The sequence below is a fragment of the Dermacentor variabilis genome, chromosome 9 (genome assembly GCF_050947875.1).
Source record: "Dermacentor variabilis isolate Ectoservices chromosome 9, ASM5094787v1, whole genome shotgun sequence".
NCBI lineage: Eukaryota > Metazoa > Arthropoda > Arachnida > Ixodida > Ixodidae > Dermacentor > Dermacentor variabilis.
In genome coordinates, this window is record NC_134576.1 from 47,975,622 (window position 1) to 48,001,450 (window position 25,829).

Consider the following 25,829-nt stretch of genomic DNA (forward strand, 5'->3'; position numbering starts at 1 on the left):
AACCTCAGCCGTCATGGAGGCATTACGGAATCAGGGTGTAGGAGAGCCGTATGTAAAAATACTGTAACGATATATATAGCGGCTCCACAGTCACCATAGTCCTCCATAAAGAAAGCAACAAAATCCCAATAAAGAAAGGTGTCAGGCAGGGAGATACGATCTCTCCAATGCTATTGATAGCGTGTTTAAAGGAGGAATTCAGATACCTGGATTGGGAAGAATTGGGGATAAGAGTTAATGGAGAATACCTTAGTAATTTGCGATTCGCCGATGATATTGCCTTGCTTAGTAACTCAGGGGACCAACTGCAATGCATGCTCACTGACCTGGAGAGGCAAAGCAGAAGGGTGGGTCTAGAAATTAATCTGCAGAAAACTAATGTCTAACAGTCTCGGTAGAGAACAGCAGATTACAATAGGTAGCGAGGCACTGGAAGTGGTAAGGGAATACATCTACTTAGAACAGGTAGTGACTGCAGATATGGATCATGAGACTGAAATAATAAGAAGAAGAATGGGCTGGGGTGCATTTGGCAGGCATTATCAGATCATGAACAGCGGGTTGCCATTATCCCTAAAGAGAAAAGTGTATAACAGCTGTGTCTTACCAGTACTCACGTACGGCGCAGAAACCTGGAGGCTTACGAAAAGGGTTCTACTTAAATTGAGGACGACGCAACGGGCTATGGAAAGAAGAATGATGGGTGTAACGTTAAGGGATAAGAAAAGAGCAGAATGGGTTAGGGAACAAACTGGAGTTAATGACATCTTAGTTGAAATCAAGAAAAAGAAATGGGGGGGGGGCATGGGCAAGACATGTAATGAGGAGGGAAGATAACCGATGGTCATTAAGGGTTACGGAACGGATTCCAAGGGAAGGGAAGCGTAGCAGGGGGCGGCAGAAAGTTAGGTGGACGGATGAGATTATCAAATTTGCAGGGAAGACATGGCCACAATTAGTACATGAGCGGGGTAGTTGGAGAAGTGGGGGAGAGGCCTTTGCCCTGCAGTGGGCGGAACCAGGATGATAATGAGGATGATGATGATGAAATAGGCATGCTCTGCGCAAGGCGGTAGAGGTCCGAAAATGTCGAGGTGTACGTGGTCGAAACGCGCGTCTGGAGGCGCGAACTTTGCCAACGGGGTCACAGTATGTCGAATTTTGGCACGCTGACACTGTATGCATCCTCTTGCCCTGCAACGCACTTCTCGGTTAACATCTGGCCAGATTAACTTTGCTGTGAGCAACTTTTCCGTAGCTTTGATTCCAGGATGCGATACCTTGTGAACAGAAAGGAAAATGCGGCGTCGTAGAGTGGCGGGCATGAAGGGGCGTGGGTTGCCCGTGGAGGTGTCACAGCAAATCTGGTCGCCTGATCCCGGAATCTGCATCCACTGTAGCTTGAAGGCCGTTTTAGTTGTTGGGAGGCATTTTAGCTCTTGGTCTTCTTTGGGCTGCCGCCAGCACGTCGAAGTTAACTCCTTCTGGATCGTTGACGACCTTTATAGCGCTCCGCGATATGGCGTCGGAAACGACGTTGTAGCTCCCTTTTAGGTGGCGGATGTCTGTCGTGAACTCGGAGATGTACGCCAGTTGCCGAAGTTCACGGGTCGTGTGCGTGCCACCGACCGAACGCGTAGAACGGAGAGCATAGGTCAGCGGCTTATGGTCGGTTAAAATGAAGAACTCGACGCCTTCTAATAAATGCCGGAAGTTGCGTGTACTCAAGTAGAGGGCCAGCAGTTCGCGCCCGAAGGTGCTGTAGCGGCGCTCAGTAGGTGTCAGCTTCCTCGAGAAGAATGCAGTTGGGTGCCATGGTGCCGTCGCTCAGCTGTTGCAACACGGCGCCGATGGCTATGTCTGAGGCATCGACCATTAAACGCCGCATCAACGTCTACCGCGAATGGCCGTGACATTCTGTTGCAAACTTTGACGAGCCTTTCGTGACGGGGCGTTTCCATCTTATATTTTATCGGGAGCACTTTTTTTTTAACTCCGGGCGCGCAGAAATTAAACACTGGGGAATTCCTGACCGTGGGTATGCCAGGAGAGCCGCATTTGCCAAGGCCTGCTTGTTTTGATTGAAAGCCATTTTCGCTTCTTCGCACCAAGACAGGTCATTCGAAGATCCTTGCGTTACCTTGAGCCGTCCATGAAGCGGTTGTATGATATGGGCGCATTTAGGCACAAAGCGGCGGTAGAAGTTTAACAATCCGAGAAATTCACTAGGTTGGCGCTTCGTGGTTGGCAGTGGAAAATCTTGTATGGCCTGCCCTTTAGATAGGTGTGGCCGTACTCCCGAGCTCGAAATGATGTGGCCCAGAAATAACTCAGACACGCGGAGTTCCCTCTTGGCAGCGTTGACGATAACTCCGTGCTCAGATAGGTGCCGAAAAACAATTGGCAGGTGCTCTTTGTGTTCTTCTGGGGTGGTGCTCGGGATAAGCAAGTCGTCCAGGTAGACGTGACAAAAATTGAGGCCCCGTAGAACACCATCATAAACCTTTGGAATGTTTGACCCACGTTGCGAAGGCCGAATGGCATGCGCAGGAATTCGAATAGACCAAAGGGTGTAGTGATAGCAGTCTTGGGGACGTCTTCCGTAGACACACGCATGTGGTGGTATGCCCGCACGAGATCAATTTTTGAAAAAAGTTTGGCCCCATGCAGACCTTCCAGTATGGAATATGTGGCACGGGGTACCTGTCGGGCGTTGTGACACTGCTCAGCGCTCCATAGTCCCCGCAAGGACGCCAGTCACCCGATGATCGCTCAGGAACCATGCGAAAGGGAGATGCCTAACGACTGGAAGAAGGTTGGATGATACCCAACTCCAACATATGGTCGAATTCCTGTCGTGCCGCCACCAGTTTCTCAGGCGACAATCGACGTGGTCGAGCGTGAACCGGTGGTCCAGTAGTGGTGATGTGGTGAAACACGTCGTGTTTTACTGTGGATCCCACTTGGCGCTTGTGTAGTCAGGTCAGAAAATTCGCTCAGTATGGAAGTGAAACGAAGAGGGTCTGCTGGCTTGATCAGCGTAGGGCTGAGCGGCGTATGTCTTGAAGGCTTGCCTTTTACCTCGCTTTGTGAGGCAGGGTCCTGTAACCTCCGGTTACGCACGTCAACCAACAGTCCGAAGTGGCGCAGCAAATCCGCCTCGAGAATGGCGAATTCCACGTCGGCTACTATGAAAATTCATCGTAGCGTTCTCTGCAGGCCCAGACTGACGGTTAGGCAGCGGTTTCCATACGTGGCGATGGTCGTGTTCTTTACTGCGTGCAGAGGCGATGCGTTCGGGCGTTTGCGGTCCGCGGGCGATGCTGGGAGTACGCTCACTTCAGCGCCTGTGTCGAAGAGGAAGCAGAAACCGCTGTTGCGGTCGGTTAGGAAAAGGACTCATGAGCGACGTTCTTGCATAGCAGAAGTGCTGGTCGCCCTCAGCGGCTGTCCGGGGCGTTTCCCGAGAGCTCGCAGGGTGGTACGCATTTGCTTGCAGCATTGCTGAACTTGCGATGGTACCATCATAGTTTTTGGCGTTTCATAGGCGACTGCGGAGCACTCTGTCTGGTTGACCGTGACGCGGTATGGAGGGCGGCCACGGAATCCACGACACGCGAGATTTTGTTCTTCATCTGTTGAAGCTGTTCATGTGGAGACGGTTCGCGTGTGATGGCCGCGACAGATGTGGCAGCTACTGCCATGAACTGGTCGGCTAACTCGGCCAGCTTGAATAGATCGTTCTCATTTGAAGTAGTCATTACCGTTCTGACGTTCGAGGGGACTTCCTGTAGAAATATTTCTCGGAGCAGCACGCTGTCAAAACCATCCATTTTGCTGCCCAATAATTGCTGCATATGAAGCAGCAGCTGGCTTGGCGTTCTGTCGCCGAGGTTAGCTTCATGGAGAAGCTATTGTAGCCGTTGGCTTCCGGAGGGCGTGATCCTGCGAATGAGCGTTGCCTTCAATGCCTCGCAAACGTCGTCTGCTGGTGGGGAAAGCAACAGGTCTCGAATTTCGCTAGCGGTTGATGGGGGAAGACTGCTCACCACATAATGGTATTTCGTGGAATCTGCTGTGATGCGCCGTGCCGCGAATTGTGATTCTACCTGAATGAACCACAATGCAGGATCCGCAATCCAAAACGGAGGCAGTTTGACGTCGACGCCGGAGAGTGTCGGAATTTCGGTTCCTTGAGGTATGTCCATACTGCTTGCTACTCGTCCGGGTCGCCACTGTTGTGCGGCACTCGAGCACTGCTGGAAATCAGCAGAAGAAGCGAGTAGTGCGTCCCTGAAGAACAAGCAAAAACTGGCTTTATTTTGTGATCGTCCAACCTCTACGGCTCGGTTGTGCACTCTCGCACCACTTCCATTTCCCGCACCCAACGCGATAAGACTTTGCCGAGTCAAAAAAGGGGAAAGGGTGTCGGGCTGCTGCTGTGCGACCGTGAGGCCACCACAATATAAACAGAGTAATCTGTCCAGGTAAGACGACAGCTCGTAGTCCTGTCAAAATGCATTTCATTATGCTGGCGCACCTTTCCCAGAAAGCGGTGGAGGCCTTGTTTCGTTTCTCCAACGCAATCAGGGAAACGGGTAAAATGCCTGCATAGTGGCAAAAAGCAGTTACTGTTCTTTTCCTGAAAGCGGGAAGTCACCAAATACTCCCAGCAGCCATAGACCTACAGCGCTAATAAACTCTCCTGGCAAAATCATATGAATGCATAATAAATATAATATTCACATACGTTTTCGAAACCGATAACTTACAAGATACTCACCAGAGTGGGTTCAAGAAAGGCTGCTCAACAACTGACCATCTTGTCCGTCTTGAACATACCATACGTGAGTCATTTCTTTACAAACAATACTGCCTAGCAGTCTTTTTCGACCTAGAAAAAGCATACGACATCACATGGAGCTATGGTATTTTACAAGATTTAGCAATACTAGGAATACGCGGCGGAATGCTCAACCGTCTGGCCGATATTCTATCAAACCGAACATTTCAAGACAGTCTGGGCGCAGCATTGTCCCGAGTCTTCGTCCAAGAAAATTGCGTCCCACAGGGTTGCGCACTAAGCACTACATTTTTCGTGCTGAAAATGAACTCCATAAATTCAGTTATACCGTCCGCCATCATGTACTGTTCATACGTTGAGGACCTTCAAATTACATGCCGTGCCTCGAGTATGCCTACATGCAAAACATGCAAAAGGCAAATCCAGATAATAATAAACAGGTTGACACAACGGGCCGATATAGATAGATTCCGTTTTTCTACACACACACAAAAAAGCTGTGGCAATCGTGTTTTCACAGGGAAAAGGGGGTTAAACCTGGATCCAGCTATCAAATTAAATCAAAGCCCACTACCAGTTAAGCATGAACAAAAGTTCTTTTGAATAATTTTTGATATTAAACCTAGTTTCATCGCCCACAATAAGAGCTAAAGAACTAAGGCAAACAAAGCACGAAGCATGAAGGTCCTATCACGTAAGCATTGGGACCCCGACCGAACATACTTGTTGCGCATTTACCGCTCTGTCGTGCACAGCATTCTTGAATACGGCTGCATAGTTTACGAGTCAGCAAGGCAGTCGCACATCAAACGTGACTGCGTAGAGCATATTTTATTACAAAAGCTTTCACTATACGGGATACGCTGTAACGCTCTTGAACTATTTAAAACCTATTTGCCGAACAGTATCAATAGGTGAAAACTGGTCTTATTATCTGGCAATTAAGACTGGTGTACCGCAAGGCAGCATTTTAGGCACGTTCTTACTCGTATTTTATACATTGATAAATGACATTCCTGACATAGGCACTTCACTTAATTTCGTTATTAGCACTGTTTTATTTTCTGGTCCAGATGCGGTCGTTTTGGCAGGAAAATGCGACATTTTTCTTGAGAAGTTGTTTTAGTGGTCCATACAACATAGACGAAGTGAATCCAACTAAAACCAAAATCACTGTGTTCCGCGCAAGGAACAAGCTATTGAAGATCAATCGCGCCGTTTATTATGTGGGGCAGAAAATCGAATTCGTCGACCAACACAATATACTGGGCGTCACTTTCGATGCCTCTTTGTCTTGGGATACACACGTGAGCGTAATCTGTAGAACTCTATTTCATGCATCTGGACTGATGGCACGTTGCCGCACAAGTTTTCCGACATCTGTTGAAATTTAAATATATATATATATATATCACTCACTGCTCCAGGCACATATCAACTGCTGCAGGGTTAACAACTACACATACTAAGACAAACAGTATGAAAATTATCGCGTTACAAAAAAGAATTCGAGACATTTCAAACGTTCCGTACTTATCACCCACTGGCGTCGCATTTCAGACCTATAAGATTATGACTTCTCATAAAATGTACAACTTTCGTATTTTGCGCTCGTTCTACTTTTCTGCTAGCTCCTTTCACGATTTCTTTACACACACAGCATCAGCCAATCTCGGTGATAGTGCAGCTTATCCGTACATGGATTGACCCCCAATTTAGTGCTTTCTAAAGACGTTCCTGTGAGTATGTGCCGTCTAAAAATGCGGGCCGATATCGAGGGTGCAGTTGATTATTGTTAGCCGTTTCAATGGATCTGTGCGAACTAATCAGGTAGATCAACGACCATAATGACCACGACCATGAAATCATGACAATAGCGAGGCAGATCCCGATGATATTGTCTAAATATGTGGGTCAGTCTAAAAGGTACCTCACTCTAAAGGCGTTTCCATGAGTATGAGCAGTCTAAAAGTGTGGGGCGATACTGAAGAGACTGCAGAAAAAAAAAAGCTTTCTTAGACACTGTTCCCACGCCTTTCACGCGAGGGGTACGGCAATGGGGAGCCATATGCGCGGTGACTGCGCCTCATTCTCATCCCAATTCGCTCAGGAAGACTGTTTTTCATGGACGCCAACTTGAGGTAAAAGCTCCTAAAAAACACAAATAAACAAGAAAACCTTGGATATCGCATGAATTATATACCAGAATTAAACACAGGCAGAGATTTTCCAGAAGTTCTTAGACACAAGATGTGAAGGTGATCTTCAAATATTTAAGAAAGGGAGGAACAAATTAAGTGCTGATATCAAAAAAGCAAGACAAGAATTCTACATGAAAAAAATTTCTGAAACTGTGGGAAGTTCCCGTCTTGTATGGAAAGTGATCCGGGACATTATAGGCAAGACAAGTTCGCCAAAACGTGTTCTGTATGAAAGTGAGTCCATGAGTGACATCGAAGTCGCAAACTTGTTTAACGAACACTTTATTAATGTGGGTGCTTGCGCAGATGACCGCGCTAAAGTACCTTGCGAACATTTTGGCAAAACACTGTCAAAATACTATATTTATGTCACCCACTGATCAATATGAGATAAGTGATGTCATATTGGCTTTAAAAAACGATTGCGCCGCTGGAGCTGACGATATCAAACCTAGACCACTAAAAGCTGTCGCGCAGATGGTAAGCATCCCCCTTATGCACATTCTCAACCTCACTTTTCAACCGCAGTGCTCCCAGACGCAATGAAGCTAGCCCGTGTGGCCGTAATACATAAAGGTGGTTGCGTTAAAGACAAGAACAATTACAGACCACTATCATTGCTTCCTATCTTTGCAAAGATATCGGAGAACATAATACATAAAAGACATTTCTGGTTTTCTGACGGCAAACAATAGAATAGCAAGCGAACAATTCGGGTTTAGGAAAAACAAGTCGTCTGAAAGTGCACTTCTTGAAATAAAGGAGCACATACTAGACAACATTGAAAGGAAAATAGTTACCCGGCGAATATTTCTGGATTTTAGAAAGGCTTTTGACTGTGTCCAACACGATGTGCTCCTAAAGAAATTGCCATCGTATGGAATACGCGGCAAAGCTTGGTCTTTGATAAAAAGCTATTTAAATTCGAGAGCTAAATTTACATGCATAAATGGCGTAGACTCGGGCTTAAAATTTGTAAAATTTGGCGTACCGCAAGGATCATTACTAGGACCAACGTTATTTTTATTATACATTAACGATATTGTAAACATTAACAAAAATACAAAGTTAATTTTATATGCAGACGATACGAATGTATTCTTCTCAGGCGCCCATGTAAGAGAGGTATTTCATCGAGCTAACGAATGGCTAACAAGTCTGGATTTGTGGCTTCAATCTAATAGACTTCAATTAAACATCAGTAAAACGAAATATTTACTCTTCCGGCCGCGAGGAAACCACATGACTGTAAACTTAGATTTCAAATTTCAGAACGTTACTGACACAATGTTAAAAGTTTCTTAAATGCAGCGCCCCCTGGCAGCCCTGCTTTTTGTGTTGCTGCGGCGCCATGCCTAGCGGGCAATATATAAGGGCCGCAGTAGTCGCGTTTTGGCAATAAGATGCGAGTTCGTCACTACTAGGCGTGCTGGCCTGTTTCTTCGGTGGCTGCGTTTCGCGGGCCATACTCAATTGTAGCAACTGGCGACGAGGTGAAGAGGACTTCTGCTGCTGCGCGCACTACGTCCGAGCCTTACTGCTGCTACGATACTGCTACTTCGGATTCTACTTCTGTGATGGATGCCAGGGACTTCGCCGCCGCTGAGACGCATCCTTGTTTGACCGCTACTGCTGCTACCGCGACGAATCCAAGTTGCTGCCCATGCTACTTTTCAAGAACCCCTTCTTGTATACTACAGCAACAACTTACACTACGGACTTCAGGCGCTACTACGGAAAGCGTCGCTACATCCTGCGACCTATTCCTCGGAGTTCGAACGGTTGAGACGCTACTGTTTTGGATCGCACCGCTGGTACGATCTGTTGGGAACTCGGCGCTGACGCCCGTGGTTGTACCTGGGTCGCAAGCCCCAAGGGTAGCGTTGGCCTGGCGGCCTGGGGTACAACTGGAAGCATCCGAAGGTCCCGGCAAAGCATGAGTCGACTGGTAACAACGAAACAACTTGTTTATTTTAACATCGCAAAGAGTTGGCGGTCAGGTTTGACCGAAGTAGAGAGACGGGAGAGCACTTCACTCAACAGAAGAAATCGGAGCCCTCCTTTTGGCGTCCGGGGGCAGCTGTTTTTATACTCTCGCAGTTGAGGGCAAGAAGGAACCCCTCAAAAGACGAGCACGTGAATGTACAATGGGCTAATGGTGACGCACACTGTCGAAGCGCTGCCGTAGCACCATGTCGAGCACGATCTCGTAGCACCCTGTCGTAGCGCTGCCGTAGCACCATGTCGAGCACGATCTCGTAGCACCCTGTCGTAGCGCTGCCGGTCGGGCACAATGACTGTAATGAGAGGATGATCCCTGCTTTCGCTTCGCCTGGTTCGGGCACAATGACTGGAATGAGAGGGTGATCCTTTGCGGTCGCATCGCCGCAGTCGCGCCTGGAAACACCTGCCGACGAGCGTTGCGGCGACGACGATCGGGCCAAAATGTCTGCCGCCCCGCCGCAGTCGCGCCGGCAAAACCACGTGTCGCAGGCGAAACGCAACAGACCGCCCCGCCGGGGGAAGGAGATCCCGATGGACAGGGGACTGCATCCGCTGTCCGGAGGGATGTCGCTCGATGATGCTCATAACCGAAGTCGGGCGTCCCTCGACGTTTCTTGAGCGCAGCGCACAGAGAAGGCCTCGTTCTCTCGTTCAGGTTCGCACGGGACACTGCAAAGTGACTTCGGGAGAGTTCACATTTTTGTTCTCGTTCCCGGCAAGCGTTAGAACTACGCTGAAACTCAACCGCTCAGTCAGCAAGCACGGCACAACCCTCACTAAGCCCTGCCAGGCTCTTTCCCCTTTTTATACCACTGCCTAGTTCCTTACAGTAGTCTAGCATCACTCAGAACGCGTCCACAAATTGAAAAATTGCACTAGAAAGCATATCATCACTTTGAAACACTAAACAAAAGCAATATGTTAAAAAAAATCCTGCCTCAGGAAGAAAAACATCAGTAACAAACAATTTTGAGGCTGATTCCTACGTTAGGGGCTTCGACTTAAGCCATCGGCGTTACCGTTGAGACTCCCCTTTTTGTAACGTACCTCAAAGGAATATTGTTGTAAAGCGAGGCTCCAGCGCAGGAGGCGGCCATTTTTGGGAGAGATGGTCTGCAGCCATTGGAGAGGGCAGTGATCCGTCTCAATGATAAACCTCGAGCCGGCTAGATAGCATGACAATTTCTGAACGGCCCACACGAGACACGCACACTCTTTCTCGGTGGCGCTATACGCCTGCTCACGACTGGACAGCTTACGACTAGCATACAGGACGGGGTGTTCTACTTCTCCATTTTCCCGTTGGCACAGTACAACGCCCATGCCTCGCTCACTAGCATCGCACTGAACAACGAACCCTTTTGTATAGTCTGGCGATCGTAGCACAGGCTGGTTTGTTAGGGCACTCTTTAGGGCGCTAAAAGCTCTTTCCTTTGTCTCGTCCCAGACGACTGTTTGAGGCTCTGTTTTTCTTAGAGCATCCGTCAGGGGAGCCGCGATATCAGAGTACCTAGGGATGTACCTCTGATAGTAGCCGGCGACACCCAAGAACGACCGAATATCGGTCTTGGTGCGCGGTTGCGGAAAGTCTCGCACAGCGGCCACTTTTATTTCAGAGGGGCGGCGACGACCCTGACCAATCACGTGACCGAGGTAGACAACCTCGGCCTGTGCTAACTGGCACTTAGGAGCCTTGACTGTCAAGCCCGCTTCGCGCAGGCGGGTTAGCACTGCCCGCAAGTGTGCCATATGCTCAGACCAGGATGCGGAGAATATCGCTACGTCGTCTAGATACGGTAAAGCGAATTCTTGCTGTCCCCGCAACACTTTATCCATGAGACTTGAAAAACAGTATGGCGCGTTCTTCAAACCAAAACTCAACACTTTAGGACGGAATGTTCCCATTGGTGAAATGAACGCCGCATACCTACTAGCCTCTTCTGTAAGTGGAACCTGCCAATAACCCCTGACAAGATCTAGGGTGGAAATAAACTGAGCGCTACTAACTTTCTCAAGGCGCTCCTCGATGTTAGGGATCGGATAAATTTGATCCTTAGTGATGGAATTAAGCCTGCGGTAGTCGACGCAAGGACGAGGTTCCTTGCCCGGTACCTCAACTAAAGTCAAAGGGGAGGTATAATCACTCTCACCTGCCTCAATAACACCGAGCTGTAGCATTTTCTTTACCTCAGCCTCCATAATATCGCTCTGGCGGGGTGACACCCGATACGCCTTGGATCGTACTGGCTCTGTGGAGGTAAGTTCTATATCATGAGTAAGTACAGAAGTCCTACCAGGCCTCTCAGAGAACAGACCTTGAAACTCTTGTAATAGCTGGTGTAGTTCGGTTTTCTGCTCGGGCGACAGCGGTGCTTTACTGATAAGGTCACTAATGACTTGACCGGTGTCTTCCCTGTTCGTCACTGAGCCTAGTCCCGGAAGCTCGACCGGAAGCTCTTCAGGAACGTTTACCATCATGCACACCACTGCTTCCCTTTGTCTATAAGGTTTGAGCAGATTACAGTGGTAAACTTGCTGTGCTTTCCGCTTTCCTGGCAGACTTACCACGTAGTTAACGTCCGACAGTTTCTGAACAATTCGTGCTGGCCCTCCCACTGCACGTCTAGTTTGTTGTTTAGCGATGTGCGCAATATCATGACCTCATCGCCAACCTCAAAACGACGGGCCCTGGCTGTCCGATCATAATAAACCTTGGCCCTCTGCTGGGCCTTTGTCATTGCTTCACCTGACAACTCCTGTGCCCTTCTTAAGCGTTCGAGGAGCTTAAGCACGTACTCCACCACGACTGGGTCGTCGCCCCTACCTTCCCACGATTCTCGAAGCATGCGAAGCGGAGATCGAAGCGAGCGACCGTACACCAGTTCAGCTGGCGAAAACCCCGTAGCCGCATGCGGCGCGGTCCTTAAAGCAAACATCACCCCAGGCAGACACAGCTCCCAGTCAGTTCGATGTTCAAAACACAACGCTCTCAACACGCGCTTCATGACGGAGTGGAGCTTCTCAACGGAATTCGACTGTGGGTGGTACACTGAGCTGTGTAACAGCTTTACCCCACACCTTTCGAGAAAAGTTGTCGTCAAAGCGCTAGTAAACACTGTGCCCTGATCTGATTGGATTTCCGCAGGGAAACCAACTCGCGCAAATATGGACAGTAGTGCATTAACTATCTCAACTGAGCTGAGTTCTTTAAGCGGCACTGCTTCAGGGAACTTTGTCGCTGGGCAGATCACAGTCAAAATGTGTCTGTACCCCGTGGCTGTTACCGGCAGAGGTCCCACAGTATCAATAACGAGCCGTCTAAAAGGCTCCGTAATGATAGGTACCAATTTCAACGGCGCCCTCGATTTGTCCCCTGGTTTGCCCACCCGCTGACAAGTGTCACATGTCCTCACGAAATGGTCTGCGTCCCGAAAACACCCTGGCCAATAGTACTCTTGCAAGAGACGGTCCTTAGTTTTCTTAACTCCAAGGTGTCCGGACCACGAACCCCCGTGTGACAAGCGCAACAGATCCTGACGATAGCATTGAGGCACGATCAGCTGATCGAACTCCACTCCTCTGCGGTCTAGATACTTCCGGTACAGGACTCCACCTCTTTCCACAAAACGCGCAGTTTTCCTGGCGATACCTTCTTTGACATTGCAGCGCACGTTTTCCAGGCTGCCATCCTTTTTTTGCTCGGCTATCAAAGCCGTCCGGCTGACTTTTAGCAACCTATCAAGTCCGTCTGACGTAGGCGCGATGAGCAAATCAGTAGATAGCTCTTCTAACTTTCCCGCGTCGGGCGTTTCCTCTCCAGTATCTGGCGCCTTTAAGGTTACAGACTCAAGTTTATTCAGTTCGGGCGTGCTCGGAATATCAGCTTGCTGCGCCTCTGACCCTTTTTCGTTGTTTGATAACGTCGGCCCCGCAACTACCGCCTTTGCAGCGAGCTCCCGAACCTTCGATCTGGTTAAGGCCTGAACACTAGCTTCACCAAACAAAAGCCCCTTCTCGCGCAGGAGGTGATCGGACCTGTTTGAAAATAGGTACGGGTACTGGGGTGGCAGCATAGATGACACTGCCGCCTCCGTCTCAAGCGCTCCGAAAGGTCCTTCAATAAGCACTTTTGCTACCGGCAGACACACGCTATGAGCTTCCACGGCTTGCTTGATCCACGCGCACTCGCCCGTGAACATATGGGGTTCTACGTAAGACGGGTGAACTACATCCATCGTAGCTGCGGAATCGCGAAGCACTCGGCACTCTTTCCCGTTCACGAGGAGGTCTCGCATGTAAGGCTCGAGAAGCTTCATGTTCTCGTCAGTGCTGCCTATTGAAAAAAACACAACTTTTGGTGTTGTTTCCGGACACTGCGCCGAAAAGTGACCCGGCTTCTGGCACGTATAACAAACGCGCGCTTGCCTCATCTCGAACCGCTTTCTGCGTTCGGCTTCGGCTGCCGCCGTCTCCTTAGGTTCGGTCGCACTGCTTCCACTCGCATCCGCACTACGCGTGTTCCCCTTTGCTCTCATGGGTGTGAACTTCGGCCTCTCAAACTTCAAGCCAAATTCACCCTTTTGACCGTCCTTAGCTCCGCGAGCCCGACGCGTCACAAACTCCTCGGCTAGCTCAGCGGCTTTAGCCACCGTACAAACGTCTGGCCTATCCAAGACCCAGTATCGCACGTTCTCCGGTAACCGACTATAAAACTGTTCTAGCCCGAAACACTGCAGAACTTTATCGTGGTCACCAAACGCTTTCTCTTCTTTGAGCCACTCCTGCATGTTCGACATAAGCCTATACGCAAACTCTGTATATGACTCACTTCTGCCTTTCTCATTTTCCCGAAACTTCCGACGGAACGCCTCCGCAGACAGCCGGTACTTTTTTAGCAGACTCGATTTTACTTTGTCGAAATCCTCTGCTTCCTCTCTATCCAAGCGAGCGACTACGTCGGCCGCCTCGCCGGGTAACAAAGTGAGCAAGCGCTGTGGCCACGTTTCCCGAGAGAACCCCTGCTTCTCGCACGTTCGCTCAAAGTTAACCAGGAACAAACCAATGTCCTTTCCAAGCTTAAACGGCCGCATCAGGTCAGTCATTTTGAACAATACTCGTTCTCCTGCACCGTGTGCCTGACTTCCATTACGAGCGCGTTCCATCTCTACCTCGAGACGCTTCATTTCCAAAGCGTGTTCGCGCTCTTCTTTTTTCTCTTGTTGCTCTCGCTCTTTCTGTTCTTTACGTTCACGCTCTTCTTTTTCTTTCTGTTCTTTAAGTTCGCGCTCCTGTCTTTTTGACCTCTCCTCAATAGTCTCAAGGCATTCCGACAGCTCGTCATCCTCAGCCTCTAACTCAAGAATAGCCTTTAGCAGTTCAGGTTTTCTTAGTTTGTCTGAGACATCCAGACCCAACTCTCTTGCAAGCTCCAACAATTTCGGTTTGCGCAACGACTTCAAATCCATGGCTGCTCTGAATGCTGCTTTCTCTACTGCTTACTATTGTCTTGTCGCAAACTAACCCGGCAGCAACGACAACCACAATTACCAGCTCTGTTTCTGACACTAACAAAAGCCTGGCAAAGCTCAGAAGAAGAAAGTCCCGCACTCACCAAACCTCGCAGGCAGGAATTCCGCGCAGTCGTTCCGCTGCAGGCAACCAGTCGTCACACAGGGCTCGTTGCACTGCTCCCGGATCGTCGTTGAGCTGCTCAGCATACAGTCAACTGCATCTCTTCGCTGCTGGCCTCCGTTGTCGCGATCCCACCGCTGCCACCAGATGTTTTGGATCGCACCGCTGGTACGATCTGTTGGGAACTCGGCGCTGACGCCCGTGGTTGTACCTGGGTCGCAAGCCCCAAGGGTAGCGTTGGCCTGGCGGCCTGGGGTACAACTGGAAGCATCCGAAGGTCCCGGCAAAGCATGAGTCGACTGGTAACAACGAAACAACTTGTTTATTTTAACATCGCAAAGAGTTGGCGGTCAGGTTTGACCGAAGTAGAGAGACGGGACAGCACTTCACTCAACAGAAGAAATCGGAGCCCTCCTTTTGGCGTCCGGGGGCAGCTGTTTTTATACTCTCGCAGTTGAGGGCAAGAAGGAACCCCTCAAAAGACGAGCACGTGAATGTACAATGGGCTAATGGTGACGCACACTGTCGAAGCGCTGCCGTAGCACCATGTCGAGCACGATCTCGTAGCACCCTGTCGTAGCGCTGCCGTAGCACCATGTCGAGCACGATCTCGTAGCACCCTGTCGTAGCGCTGCCGGTCGGGCACAATGACTGTAATGAGAGGATGATCCCTGCTTTCGCTTCGCCTGGTTCGGGCACAATGACTGGAATGAGAGGGTGATCCTTTGCGGTCGCATCGCCGCAGTCGCGCCTGGAAACACCTGCCGACGAGCGTTGCGGCGACGACGATCGGGCCAAAATGTCTGCCGCCCCGCCGCAGTCGCGCCGGCAAAACCACGTGTCGCAGGCGAAACGCAACACTACCCGGACGCTAACGCTACTTCGAACGCTTCTGCTGCGACGCGTCCACGAACGCCAGGTACGCCGCGCCTACTGCGTTTCAAGTGAGTCTACGCTCCCACACCGTTCGACCACCCGTTCAACATGCCAAATTTCGGCAGTCTCGAGCCATTCGAGGGTGGAGGAAATGACTGGCCCTGCTACGTGGACCGACTCGAAGCATTTTTCGCGGCGAACGATATCGCCGAAGACAAACAAACGTCCGTATTTTATCAGTTGTTGCGGACAGAAGACGTATGCGTTGCTTCGCAGTTTGGTGAAACCCGACAAGCCGAGTGACAAAACGCTCCAACAGATTCTTTTGGTTCTTGGAAACTACTATTGCCCGAAGCCGTCTGCAGTCGTGCAGCGTTTCCGTTTCAACTCCCGAGTTCGCGCGGAAGGCGAATCTATCAGCGAGTTCATTGCAGCGCTGAAAAGCCTCTCTGAGCATTGCAACTTCGGTGCTGAACTAGAAGACATGATACGCGACCGTATCGTATGTGGTGTGAAAAACGCAGACATTCAAACAAGATTGCAGGAAAAAGCGGACCTCACTTTCCAGGCTGCCGTGCAGACAGCCCTAGCAATGGAAGCAGCGGAAAGGGACGCCGGGGAGATTGCACAAGCTAGCTCTAACGGCACCTTTTCGACCCACCGCGTCTCGTCAGGCTACGAGGCCGTCGCCTGCTATCGCTGCGGCGTGGACACCTTGTATCCGAATGCAAGCATGTGAGGACCATCTGCAATTACTGCCACAAACGGGGTCATCTGGCGAAAGTCTGCAATACGAAACGAAAGGACAGCCAAGCCGAAGCAGCAGTCCTCACGAGCAGCGTTCGCCCACTGCACGAAGTTCGCAGGCGTCAAGCAACCGCCTTCGCGTGCACACTGTAAAAGATGAAGATGCCCCTGCAGTTTCGCCTTCAGAAGTCTGCGACATGTGGCATATTAACTACGCCGAACCGCATCCGCCTTTCACCGTCACCGTTGACGTTTGCGGCAAGCCGCTCTGCATGGAAGTGGACACGGGGGCAAGCGTCTCCGTCATTGCCAAGTCGCGGCTCCTACAGCTTCTGCCTTCGGTTAACGTGCAGCCGTCGCAAATGTTTCTGCGGGGCTATTCCGGGCAACTGAAAAAAGTCGAAGGCAAGGCTGACATCCTTGTGAAGTTTCATGGCAAGGAGGCGAATCTACCCATTTTTCTGACCGGGGACAATCCACCTACTCTGCTAGGACGCAACTGGATGCGCGAGCTGGGCATCGGCCTCTCCAATGTTGAAGTAAATATACATGCACTTTCTGACATCAAACACCTAGCCCAAGACTTCGCATAGGTGTTCCAAGAAGGTCTTGGTACGTACAAAGGTGCTGAAACGTCATTACATGTTCCTTCAGATGCCCCACCTCGGTTCTTCAAGCCACGCATTCTGCCATATGCCTTAACAGATGGAGCCACACAAGAAATACAACGATTAAGAAGAGATGGCATCCTTGTTCCAGTGAAAACAAAGGATGTGCGCATTAGAATCTGCGGAGACTTTAGTGTCACCATCAACCCAGTAGCGACAGTGGACAAATATCCAATTCCAAGAATTGAGGACCTGTGGACTGTCCTTGCAGGGGGTGAGAAATTCAGCAAATTGGATTTGCGTGACGCGTATCAGCAAGTAGTTCTTGATGAGGCCTCCAGAGAGTACGTCACAATTTCGACACACATTTCGTTGTTTCGGTACACCCGCTTGCCTTTTGGAGTCTCGTCAGCTCCTGCTATATTTCAACGTGAGATGGAGAACGTGCTGAGAGGACTCCCACATGTGGCCGTTTATTTCGACGACATTCTTGTCACAGGTTCTAATGTTGCTGAGCATTTCAACAACCTTCGTGCTATGCTTCGCAAGCTTCAAGAATCTGGCCTCAAAGTGAAACTCGAAAAGTGTCATTTCTTCGTGCCACAAGTGGAGTATCTTGGGCACATCATCAGCAAGGAAGGCCTTTCCCCGAACGTCGACAAGGTGGCTGCCATTCTGCACGCCCCTGTGCCAAAAGACGTCAAAGAAATTCAGAGTTTCTTGGGACTTGTCAATTTTTATCGACGTTTTTTGCCTAATCTTTCTGCACTTCTTTTTCCCCTACACTCTCTTCTTTGTGATGGAAAGAAATGGGAGTGGGGGCAGGACCAGCAAGATGCATTCACAGCCTGCAAACATGTGGTGGCCTCTAGCTCCAGTTCTCTTACATTTCCGCCCTGACACGCCTGTGTGCCTTAGCTGTGACGCATCACCTTATGGCATAGCTGCAGTTCTGGCCCACAAAGATAATGATGGCCGAGAACATCCCACTGCTTTTGCCTCACGGAGCTTGTCAAAAGCAGAACGAAATTACAGTCAGCTTGATAGGGAGGCCCTGGCACTCGTGTTTGGTGTAGAGCGGTTCCACCAGTACTTGTGGGGCATACCGTTTGAAGCATACGCTGACCACAAGCCACTTCTCGGACTGCTGGGTGCCAACAAGCCTGTCCCTGTGCAAGCATCACCAAGATTAGTCCGGTGGCCTCTCAAGCTATCTGCGTACAAGTACGCGCTTGTGTACAAGCCTGGAAAAGAGCTTGGCCCTGCTGATGCTCTTAGCAGACTGCCACTACCTAACGACAGCACCACACTGCCTGCCCCTGCCGAGGTTTTCATGTTGGAGGAGGCCTACCCACGACTTCTTTCACCTGCTGTGGTGGCACGAGCCACCAGGAACGATCCAGTTCTGGGTCACGTTGTGCATTCTGTATTGAAAGGAGACAGCCTTCCAGCTGGGCCAGAGTGTAACCCTTTCAGCACAAGAAGCTCTGAACTCAGTCTCCATGAAGGCTGCCTACTATGGGGGTCACGAGTAGTAACTCCCAAATCACTGCAGGCCCAAGTTCTTGGAGTACTTCATGCTAGTCGCCCTGGTATTGAAAAAAGCAAAATGATTGCCAGGAGCCATGTCTGGTGGCCAGGCATAGACAATCAAATTACCAACAGCGTGAAAAGCTGCGCTACGTGCCAGGCTCAACAACGGGCTGCGCAGCCGGTCCCACCGATGCCATGGCCGTTTCCGCACCGACCCTGGTCACGGCTCCACATTGATCTCTGGGGACCATTTCTAGGACACACGTTCTTAGTCACCGTGGATGCTTTCTCAAAGTGGATAGAAGTTTTCCCTGTGTCATCCACATCTGCAGAAGCCCTGAGAATTGCATTCGCTCAGCATGGCCTCCCTGACGTAATAGTTTCTGACAATGGTCCTGCGTTTACCAGTGCACAGTACCTTCAGTTCTTAACTCGAAACGGAATATGCCGCATGCTTGTACCACCGTGTCACCCCGCTTCCAACGGTGCAGTAGAACGAGTGGTTCAGCACAATGCGTTGGCGGGCTAGTTGGTGCGAATCCATGAATACTTTGTTTAGTTGTTGAGAGAGTGTTTAGTTGTTGGGAGTTTAGTTGAGAGTAGCGCCTTGTCCTGGTCGTCTATCTTGTGTCTGTCGTTTTGCGCTAAACAAAGTATTCATAGAACGAGTGGTACAGACTGTAAAGAACAAACTCAACAAGTCTGGCTCTGGTGACTTCAAGACACAGATTTCCAAGTTTTTATTTCATTATCGGACAACCCCACACGAAGTAACTGGTCGGCCACCATGTGAGCTCCTAATGGTGAGAATGTTCAAGACTCCTCTGGATGTCCTGCGGCCTAGCCTACAAGCATCGGTGCTATTTAAACAACTGAAACAGAAGTTGAAGGCTGACAGAGGGTCACGGCAGGCTCCATTACTCCAACCAGGAGATAAAGTGTATGCGAGAAACTGCCGCACAGATGCACCATGGGCACCTGCCAGTGTTTCAGACGTCAATCCACCGTCGGCCCAGGTTCTTTGTCAAGACGGCTCGACATGGTGCCGACATAATGATCACTTGTGCCTTGCGCAGACAGTGCCATTTCGTCCTGCTGGAGCAGAAGTTTCTCCTCAACTGGGGCAACCGCCCACCCATTCTCCAGCTGTCCCGGATGTGCTTCATGAGAGAGAACCAGCCATACATCTCCCAGCTGCACCCGACGTGCTGCATGAGGAACAGTCGCCGGGAAGCGTATCTGGAAGTAACTGTGCCGTGGACGACCCTGTCATGGCTGCACCTTGCACTCCACAGTTGCGCCGTAGCAAAAGAACTCGAAAACCAGTTGTCAAGTACTCCCCGTAGCATATATCTTAAGAGGGGAGCAGTGACACAATGTTAAATGTTTCTTAAATGCAGCGCCCCCTGGCAGCCCTGCTTTTTGTGTTGCTGCTGCGCCATGCCTAGCGGGCAATATATAAGGGGCCGCAGTTGTCGCGTTTTGGCAATAAAGACGTGAGTTCGTCACTACTAGGCGTGCTAGCCTGTTTCTTCGGTGGCTGCGTTTCACGGGCCATACTCAATTGTAGCAGTTACCATCGAACAATCTATCAGTTAGATTTTTGGGGGTGGCATTTCAAGAAAACCTCTCATGGACGCCTCACGTTGACAAGCTCCGAACTGAGCTAGGGCGAGGTGTTGGAATATTAAGTAAGATATTATATCCCGTCTGCGGTGAAAAGGCAGATATACTACGCGCTATTTCATTCCCGGTTATGTTACTGTCTCTTAGTATGGTCAACAACGACTAAGACCAACCTAGACGCTTTTTTTTTCCTTGCAAAAGCGAGCGGTGCGTGCAATTGGAAATTTAGAACTTTCTGAAGACATTACACCCTTTTTAAAATCAGATAAAATACTGCCTATTCATAAATTGTTTAAATATAAGCTGGCCCTAGAAATATTGCATCAGCACCAAACAACACCTTTCCAAACCAAATATCAAGTGAGACCTGGCCCGTACTGCCTACGAAATAATTTAATACCCAGGCCACGTTCTCGTACAAAATATGGCGATCAAAAACTAAGTTTTAGGATACCAGACCTTCCAAACGAATATCCGGAAATAGCTGAAGCACTCGTTGCAGCTACCTCAGTGCACATATTCAGAAAAATGCTCAGAAATATTTTTCTTAACACAGACTAAAAATTGCGCCGGACTGATCCCAGTTGGTTTCCGCTTACTCTGTCTCTTGACTTTTCATTGTGAAAGTCCCATATATTTTCTGTACCCGGACGTCTGTTGTGTCGACATACCTGTACAATGTATCTGATTGCATCTGTATTTATGTTATTGATGTAACAAAAGAAAGGAAGAACGTTCATTGATGTTTAAGTTTTACCGTGTTTTAAATTACGGCTATTGTATTCTATATTTTTGTCAGTAATTTATGTGCTTGTGTGACCGCAGCTGCCAAGGGTGGCGAGGCCCAATCAGGCATGTTCAGTGCCTTTTGTCGCGTCCCCCAAAGCATTTCTGTAAGGAATGTCTTGAATAAATGAATAAAGAAAGAAAAGAAAGAAAGGTCTAGTCGCCTTCCAGCAATTCTTCAATTCCCGTTCACCTAGGTGGACAATTGACGTCATCGAGTCCCTGAATGCCCTGAAATTGGGCAATAGTAGGGGCCGGATTCTAGACCACGCAAGAGCCATGCTGCAATCCTGCCTGGAGACTGCGTGTGACGAGACCATTTCCCAGCGAAACGCTCGGGACCTTCGAATTTTCCTGGAGCAGCGGAAGCTCTCGTGGCCCGGCGACCCTCAGCGACCGGACGTCCACCCTCTGGACGTCCTACTCGACTTGGCGATTAACTGGCAGATGCCTCTATGGTTCAACGTGGGCATACTGACCACTTCAGTCACCGTAAGTGTCGCTGCCCACTTTTAATGTGTTGGCAGTCTTCTAGTACTTCGCGCACTTTACGGGGGCTATCTGTCTAGTTAACCATTCTCCCGCTTACCTGGGTCACTGGTTAGTTAATGGTCAGATGGGTAGCACGTGAGGCTGCTTTGCTGAGGTAACAGGGTTTGAAATCAACCATTGGACCCATTTGGGTGACTGAGTATGTGGCAATGTGTACGTACATGCCGCTATTCAGCGAACATCTTATGTGCCGACGTGGGTCACTGTAGACGCAGAATCGCGTAGGTACCACTGTTGGAAAAAACCCTTTGACGCCATTTTGAACTGCTAGGTATGCGCGCCTCGGTCTGTGCTGTTCTCCAATGAGCCTCCTTGATGCCAACTTCATTTCATTTTGTTTCAGTTCTATTTTCCAGAAAATAATACACATTTCCGGTAGGGATACCTGGGCAAAAAAGCTATTTTTGGACAACTTGATTGGGCCTCGGCAAGCTGGAAACCTTTAGCAGTGGTCACATTCAGGATGTGAAACAGCTTAACGATAAAACGTAGACATTAATACCCCATACAGGTCACATGCACATATTTTTGCACATATGCTCACATATACACTTGCACACGCATGCTATACACAAAAACTAATTACACTTGAATAGCGTACAGATAGAGCTACACTAAAAATTTATAACATACCCATTTCCAACAATAATATCGGTACGAAGTTTAGTTGAGGTTGCAGAGATAGAGTCACTTGTACAATTTGCATAGCATCGTGAAAGTTAGCAGTAATGTAAGGCTATTTGCTTCGAAAATATTCTTTTAGCTCTTTCAAAGTGAAATTCTTGGTACGCGTGTGCCTTTTTATTATACTAGGGAATTTATGTTTAACGGTTTGTAACTTGTAGTTCGTGTAGAAAGTCCGTGTCTCGCGTGCTACGTTACTTAGTGCGGGTTTTAATGATGCTATGTAATGAAATTGTGAAAGAAGCTAGCCGCAAAATAAAACGAGCGCAAAATACGAAAAGTGTACATGTTATGAGAGGCCATAATCGAGTCTGAAACGCAACGCCAATATGTGAAAAGTACGGAACGTTTGGAATGTATCGAATTACCTTTTTTTGTAACACTTGAATTTTCATACCGTTTGTGTTAGTAGCTGTTAAGAATACCTGGCGGCAGTAGTTTATATGTGCTTGGAACAGTGCGTGACATTTTCGAATTTTGACAGACGTTGGAAAAATTGTGCGGCAACATATGCCATCAGTCTAGATGCATCAGATAGCTTTCTGCACGTTACGGTTACCTGTGTATCTCAAGGCAAAGAAGCCCTGAAAGTGACACCCACTATTTTGCATGGGTCTTCGAATGCGATTTTCTGCCCTACATAATAAACGGCGCGATTGAATCTAAATGACCTGTTTCTTGCGCGGGACACAATGATTTTGGTTTTAGTTGAATTCACTTCAAGGCTATTTTGTTGGGACCAGTAAAACAAGTTCTCAAGAATCGTTCCCCACCTGCGGCAAGTTGTTTTTTTCATCCACTTTCATTTCCATTAGTTCACACTGCAGAGAATCTATACCAGATTTCACATATTTATTAAGTAGTGCAGGCATTATGTAGGATAGTTTATCTTTGGAATAATTTGTTTTCGGGGTTATCACTTTCCACATTTCTGTTATCATGTATTAGGCGATGTAATGTTTTATTCAATAGCAATCCAAAGAGAAAAGCTAGAGTGATTGCCAGAAAGTATTTTGCAAAGGAATTACTGGTAAGTGATTTGAGAATGATGTTCAAGGTGAATTTTCTGCTTGATGGTTTCCAGCTGAACACTTAAAAGCGATTTTTGGAAAGGCTGTTCTTGCTAACAAAGGGAAGATTATTTATTTATTTATTTATTTATTTATTTATTTATTTATTTATTTATTTATTTATTTATTTATTTATTTATTTGCTTCGTCACAGTACAGTGTAACAGGAGGCGGGGGAAAAGCCGTTCAAATGACTGCTTGAGGGATCCTCCGCCCCCTTTGTGAACAATGGCAGCAGCTGAAGGACATCACAATATCACAGAACCTTTTTCTTTTTTTTAAAGGGACACATTCTTTTACGTAATGATCAAGACATACAGGAAAACTGAAAACGCAGTTTATACATGGCTTATACAACGAAGAAAACTGCTGCTATCTTCTGTATTTAAATTGATACATAGTTTATACAACAAAAAGATCCGCTAATTCTGCGACAGTTGAACGAGGCACATCTATACCTTTGCTAGTGTAATTATTTAGAATTCGCAGAAGAGTACATCGAAGCATCTGAAAGCCACAATTAGTACGAAAGTAAGGAACGTTCCACATTTGTGTATTTCTTGTTTCATAGGCCTTTTCCTTTAAGCAAAGATTCGCCATCTCCACGAACAAAAAGTTTGAGCGTTTGCAGCTAGACAGTACTCTCGTAGTAGTCTGTATTGATATAGGTCATTTACTTTTATTATCCTAAATGTTTTAAATAGTGAGTCGCTAGGTGCTAGAACTATATCGTTGTCTCTCAGCCTCAGTATTTTCTTCTGTATTCTCAGTAATTTCGTTAAGTTTGTTTATGTAGTTGTTCCCCAAACCAAATAGCAGTAGTTAAGATAAGAACTAAACAGCGATTTGTATATCAATAACCTCACCGAGTTGAGGATAAGGTACCGGATACGGCTTAATATTCCAGTTATCCGACTTAATTTTATTTGAATATTATTGAAGTGGTCATCCCATTGTAAAGAACTGGAGAAATGTACCCCCAAGTACTTTCACTGACTTCACTATTTCTATAGCGGAGCCTCTAAATACAAGGTTATTCTGGAAAGTCACTTGTTGACCTTTACAATGAAAAACTACACCTTTTGTTTTAGTTGCATTTATTTTTGACTTATTGTTACTTGTTCAGTTTTCTAGTAAGACGTCATTAGCTTTACTAGAAAGAATAAGATCTGATGCTGAGGGGACAAATTTACTAGTGTCATCTGCATAGAAAATAAACTTAACTTCTAGGGAGATGTAGACTATGTCATTAATATATAAAGTGAACAATAAAGCACGAAGAATGCTCCCCTGTAGTACACCTGAAGTTATTTTCTCATGTGATACGAAATCATTTGTAGAAACAAATTGACATACATCTATGCGCCAGATAGCTTTCTTCGAAAGTAACCCACTTTCCGGTGGGAAATCTTGCCCAATTGTTAAAATTTGGTTTATGGATCTACTGAACGAAAACAATTTCATTACCTTAAGTACACTGTTATGAGCTATTTCCTTTTGAAATTCGCTTGATATGACAATGCCCACGTTGAAAGCTTTACTTTGAAGCGAATCGCAATCTGAATGTTATTCCTTTCGTTCAGCAAAACGTTCACTTTGAGAAAAATATTTGCCAGAAGTGTCAGATTATTAACTTCATTCAGCATCTCCACCATCATCATCATCAGCCTATTTTTATGTCTCTCCCTGCGATGTCCATTACCCCTACCTCGTGCTAGCTGATTCGAACTTGCACCTGCAAATTTCCTAATTTCATCACCCCAGCTAGCTTTCTGCCATCCTCGACTGCGCTTCCCTTCGCTTGCCATCCATTCTGTAACTCTAATGATCCACCGGTTATCTCTCTATGCATTACATGACCTGCCCAGCTCCATTATTACCTCTTAATGTCGATTAGGGTATCGGATATACCCGTTTGCTCTTTAATTGCATCAATTATTCTTATACGTTCCTTACCAAATGTACCATAATTCATATATATATATATATATATATATATATATATATATATATATATATATATATATATATATATATATATATATATATATACATCAGCTTACATCAGTTCTCGATATATTAGGTAAAGCTTAACATGCCCAAAGAGGGATGCCCTTGCTAAGAACCTGCAAATCTTAAGAAACTTTCGTTCAGAGGCATGCTCGAAATTAGGAGGAAAAAAATGGCCGACGATTACGCTTCTTGGTAATGCGATCTTTGAGCGCAACTGATGCCTTATTTCAACAAAAGGCAACCGCATAGAGAGCACGCAGTTCCGAAGGGAGCTTCTGCGTTTCGCATTGGGCAGCACACACCGCAATCTGCCGCTATCGAGCCGGCGCTCCGGCGACGCGCCATATTATAGTGGGTCACCGCCTCGGAGAGAGGGGAGTAGATTAGCAATTATTGTTTAATGTTTCTTCTGAGGTGGGATGAGGAAACGGGTGGAGAACAGGGGCATTGAGTAGAGGTCACACACTCATTTACTCACAGACAGGCCTCAATGTGGCCGCACAGGGTTGGTGTGGGAAGTAGAAGGGGTCAAAATGCTATAACTGTCTTTCGAGTCAACGCAACGGCACTGCGCCAGATAAGAGGAGGTATAAGGCAAAACTGGAGGCGGGAGCAGGACAGCCAGGCGCAAGCACTGCCAGAGGCTACAAACGCCACTGAGGAACTCGCCCCGCAAACGGGGAAGCGAGATACA

General features: G+C 47.9%; 1 protein-coding gene across 1 annotated transcript in view; it reads left to right on the forward strand.

The window, feature by feature from the left end:
• Nucleotides 1-16,460: 16,460 nt before the first annotated feature.
• The window catches only part of LOC142558338 (uncharacterized), a 38,253-nt gene continuing 28,884 nt past the window's right edge, over nt 16,461-25,829 (forward strand). The window contains exons 1-3 of the mRNA XM_075670483.1: nt 16,461-16,802; nt 19,485-19,639; nt 21,014-21,308. Of these exons, the coding sequence (XP_075526598.1) occupies nt 16,461-16,802; nt 19,485-19,639; nt 21,014-21,308 (792 nt within the window). The remainder of the gene's footprint in view (nt 16,803-19,484; nt 19,640-21,013; nt 21,309-25,829) is intronic.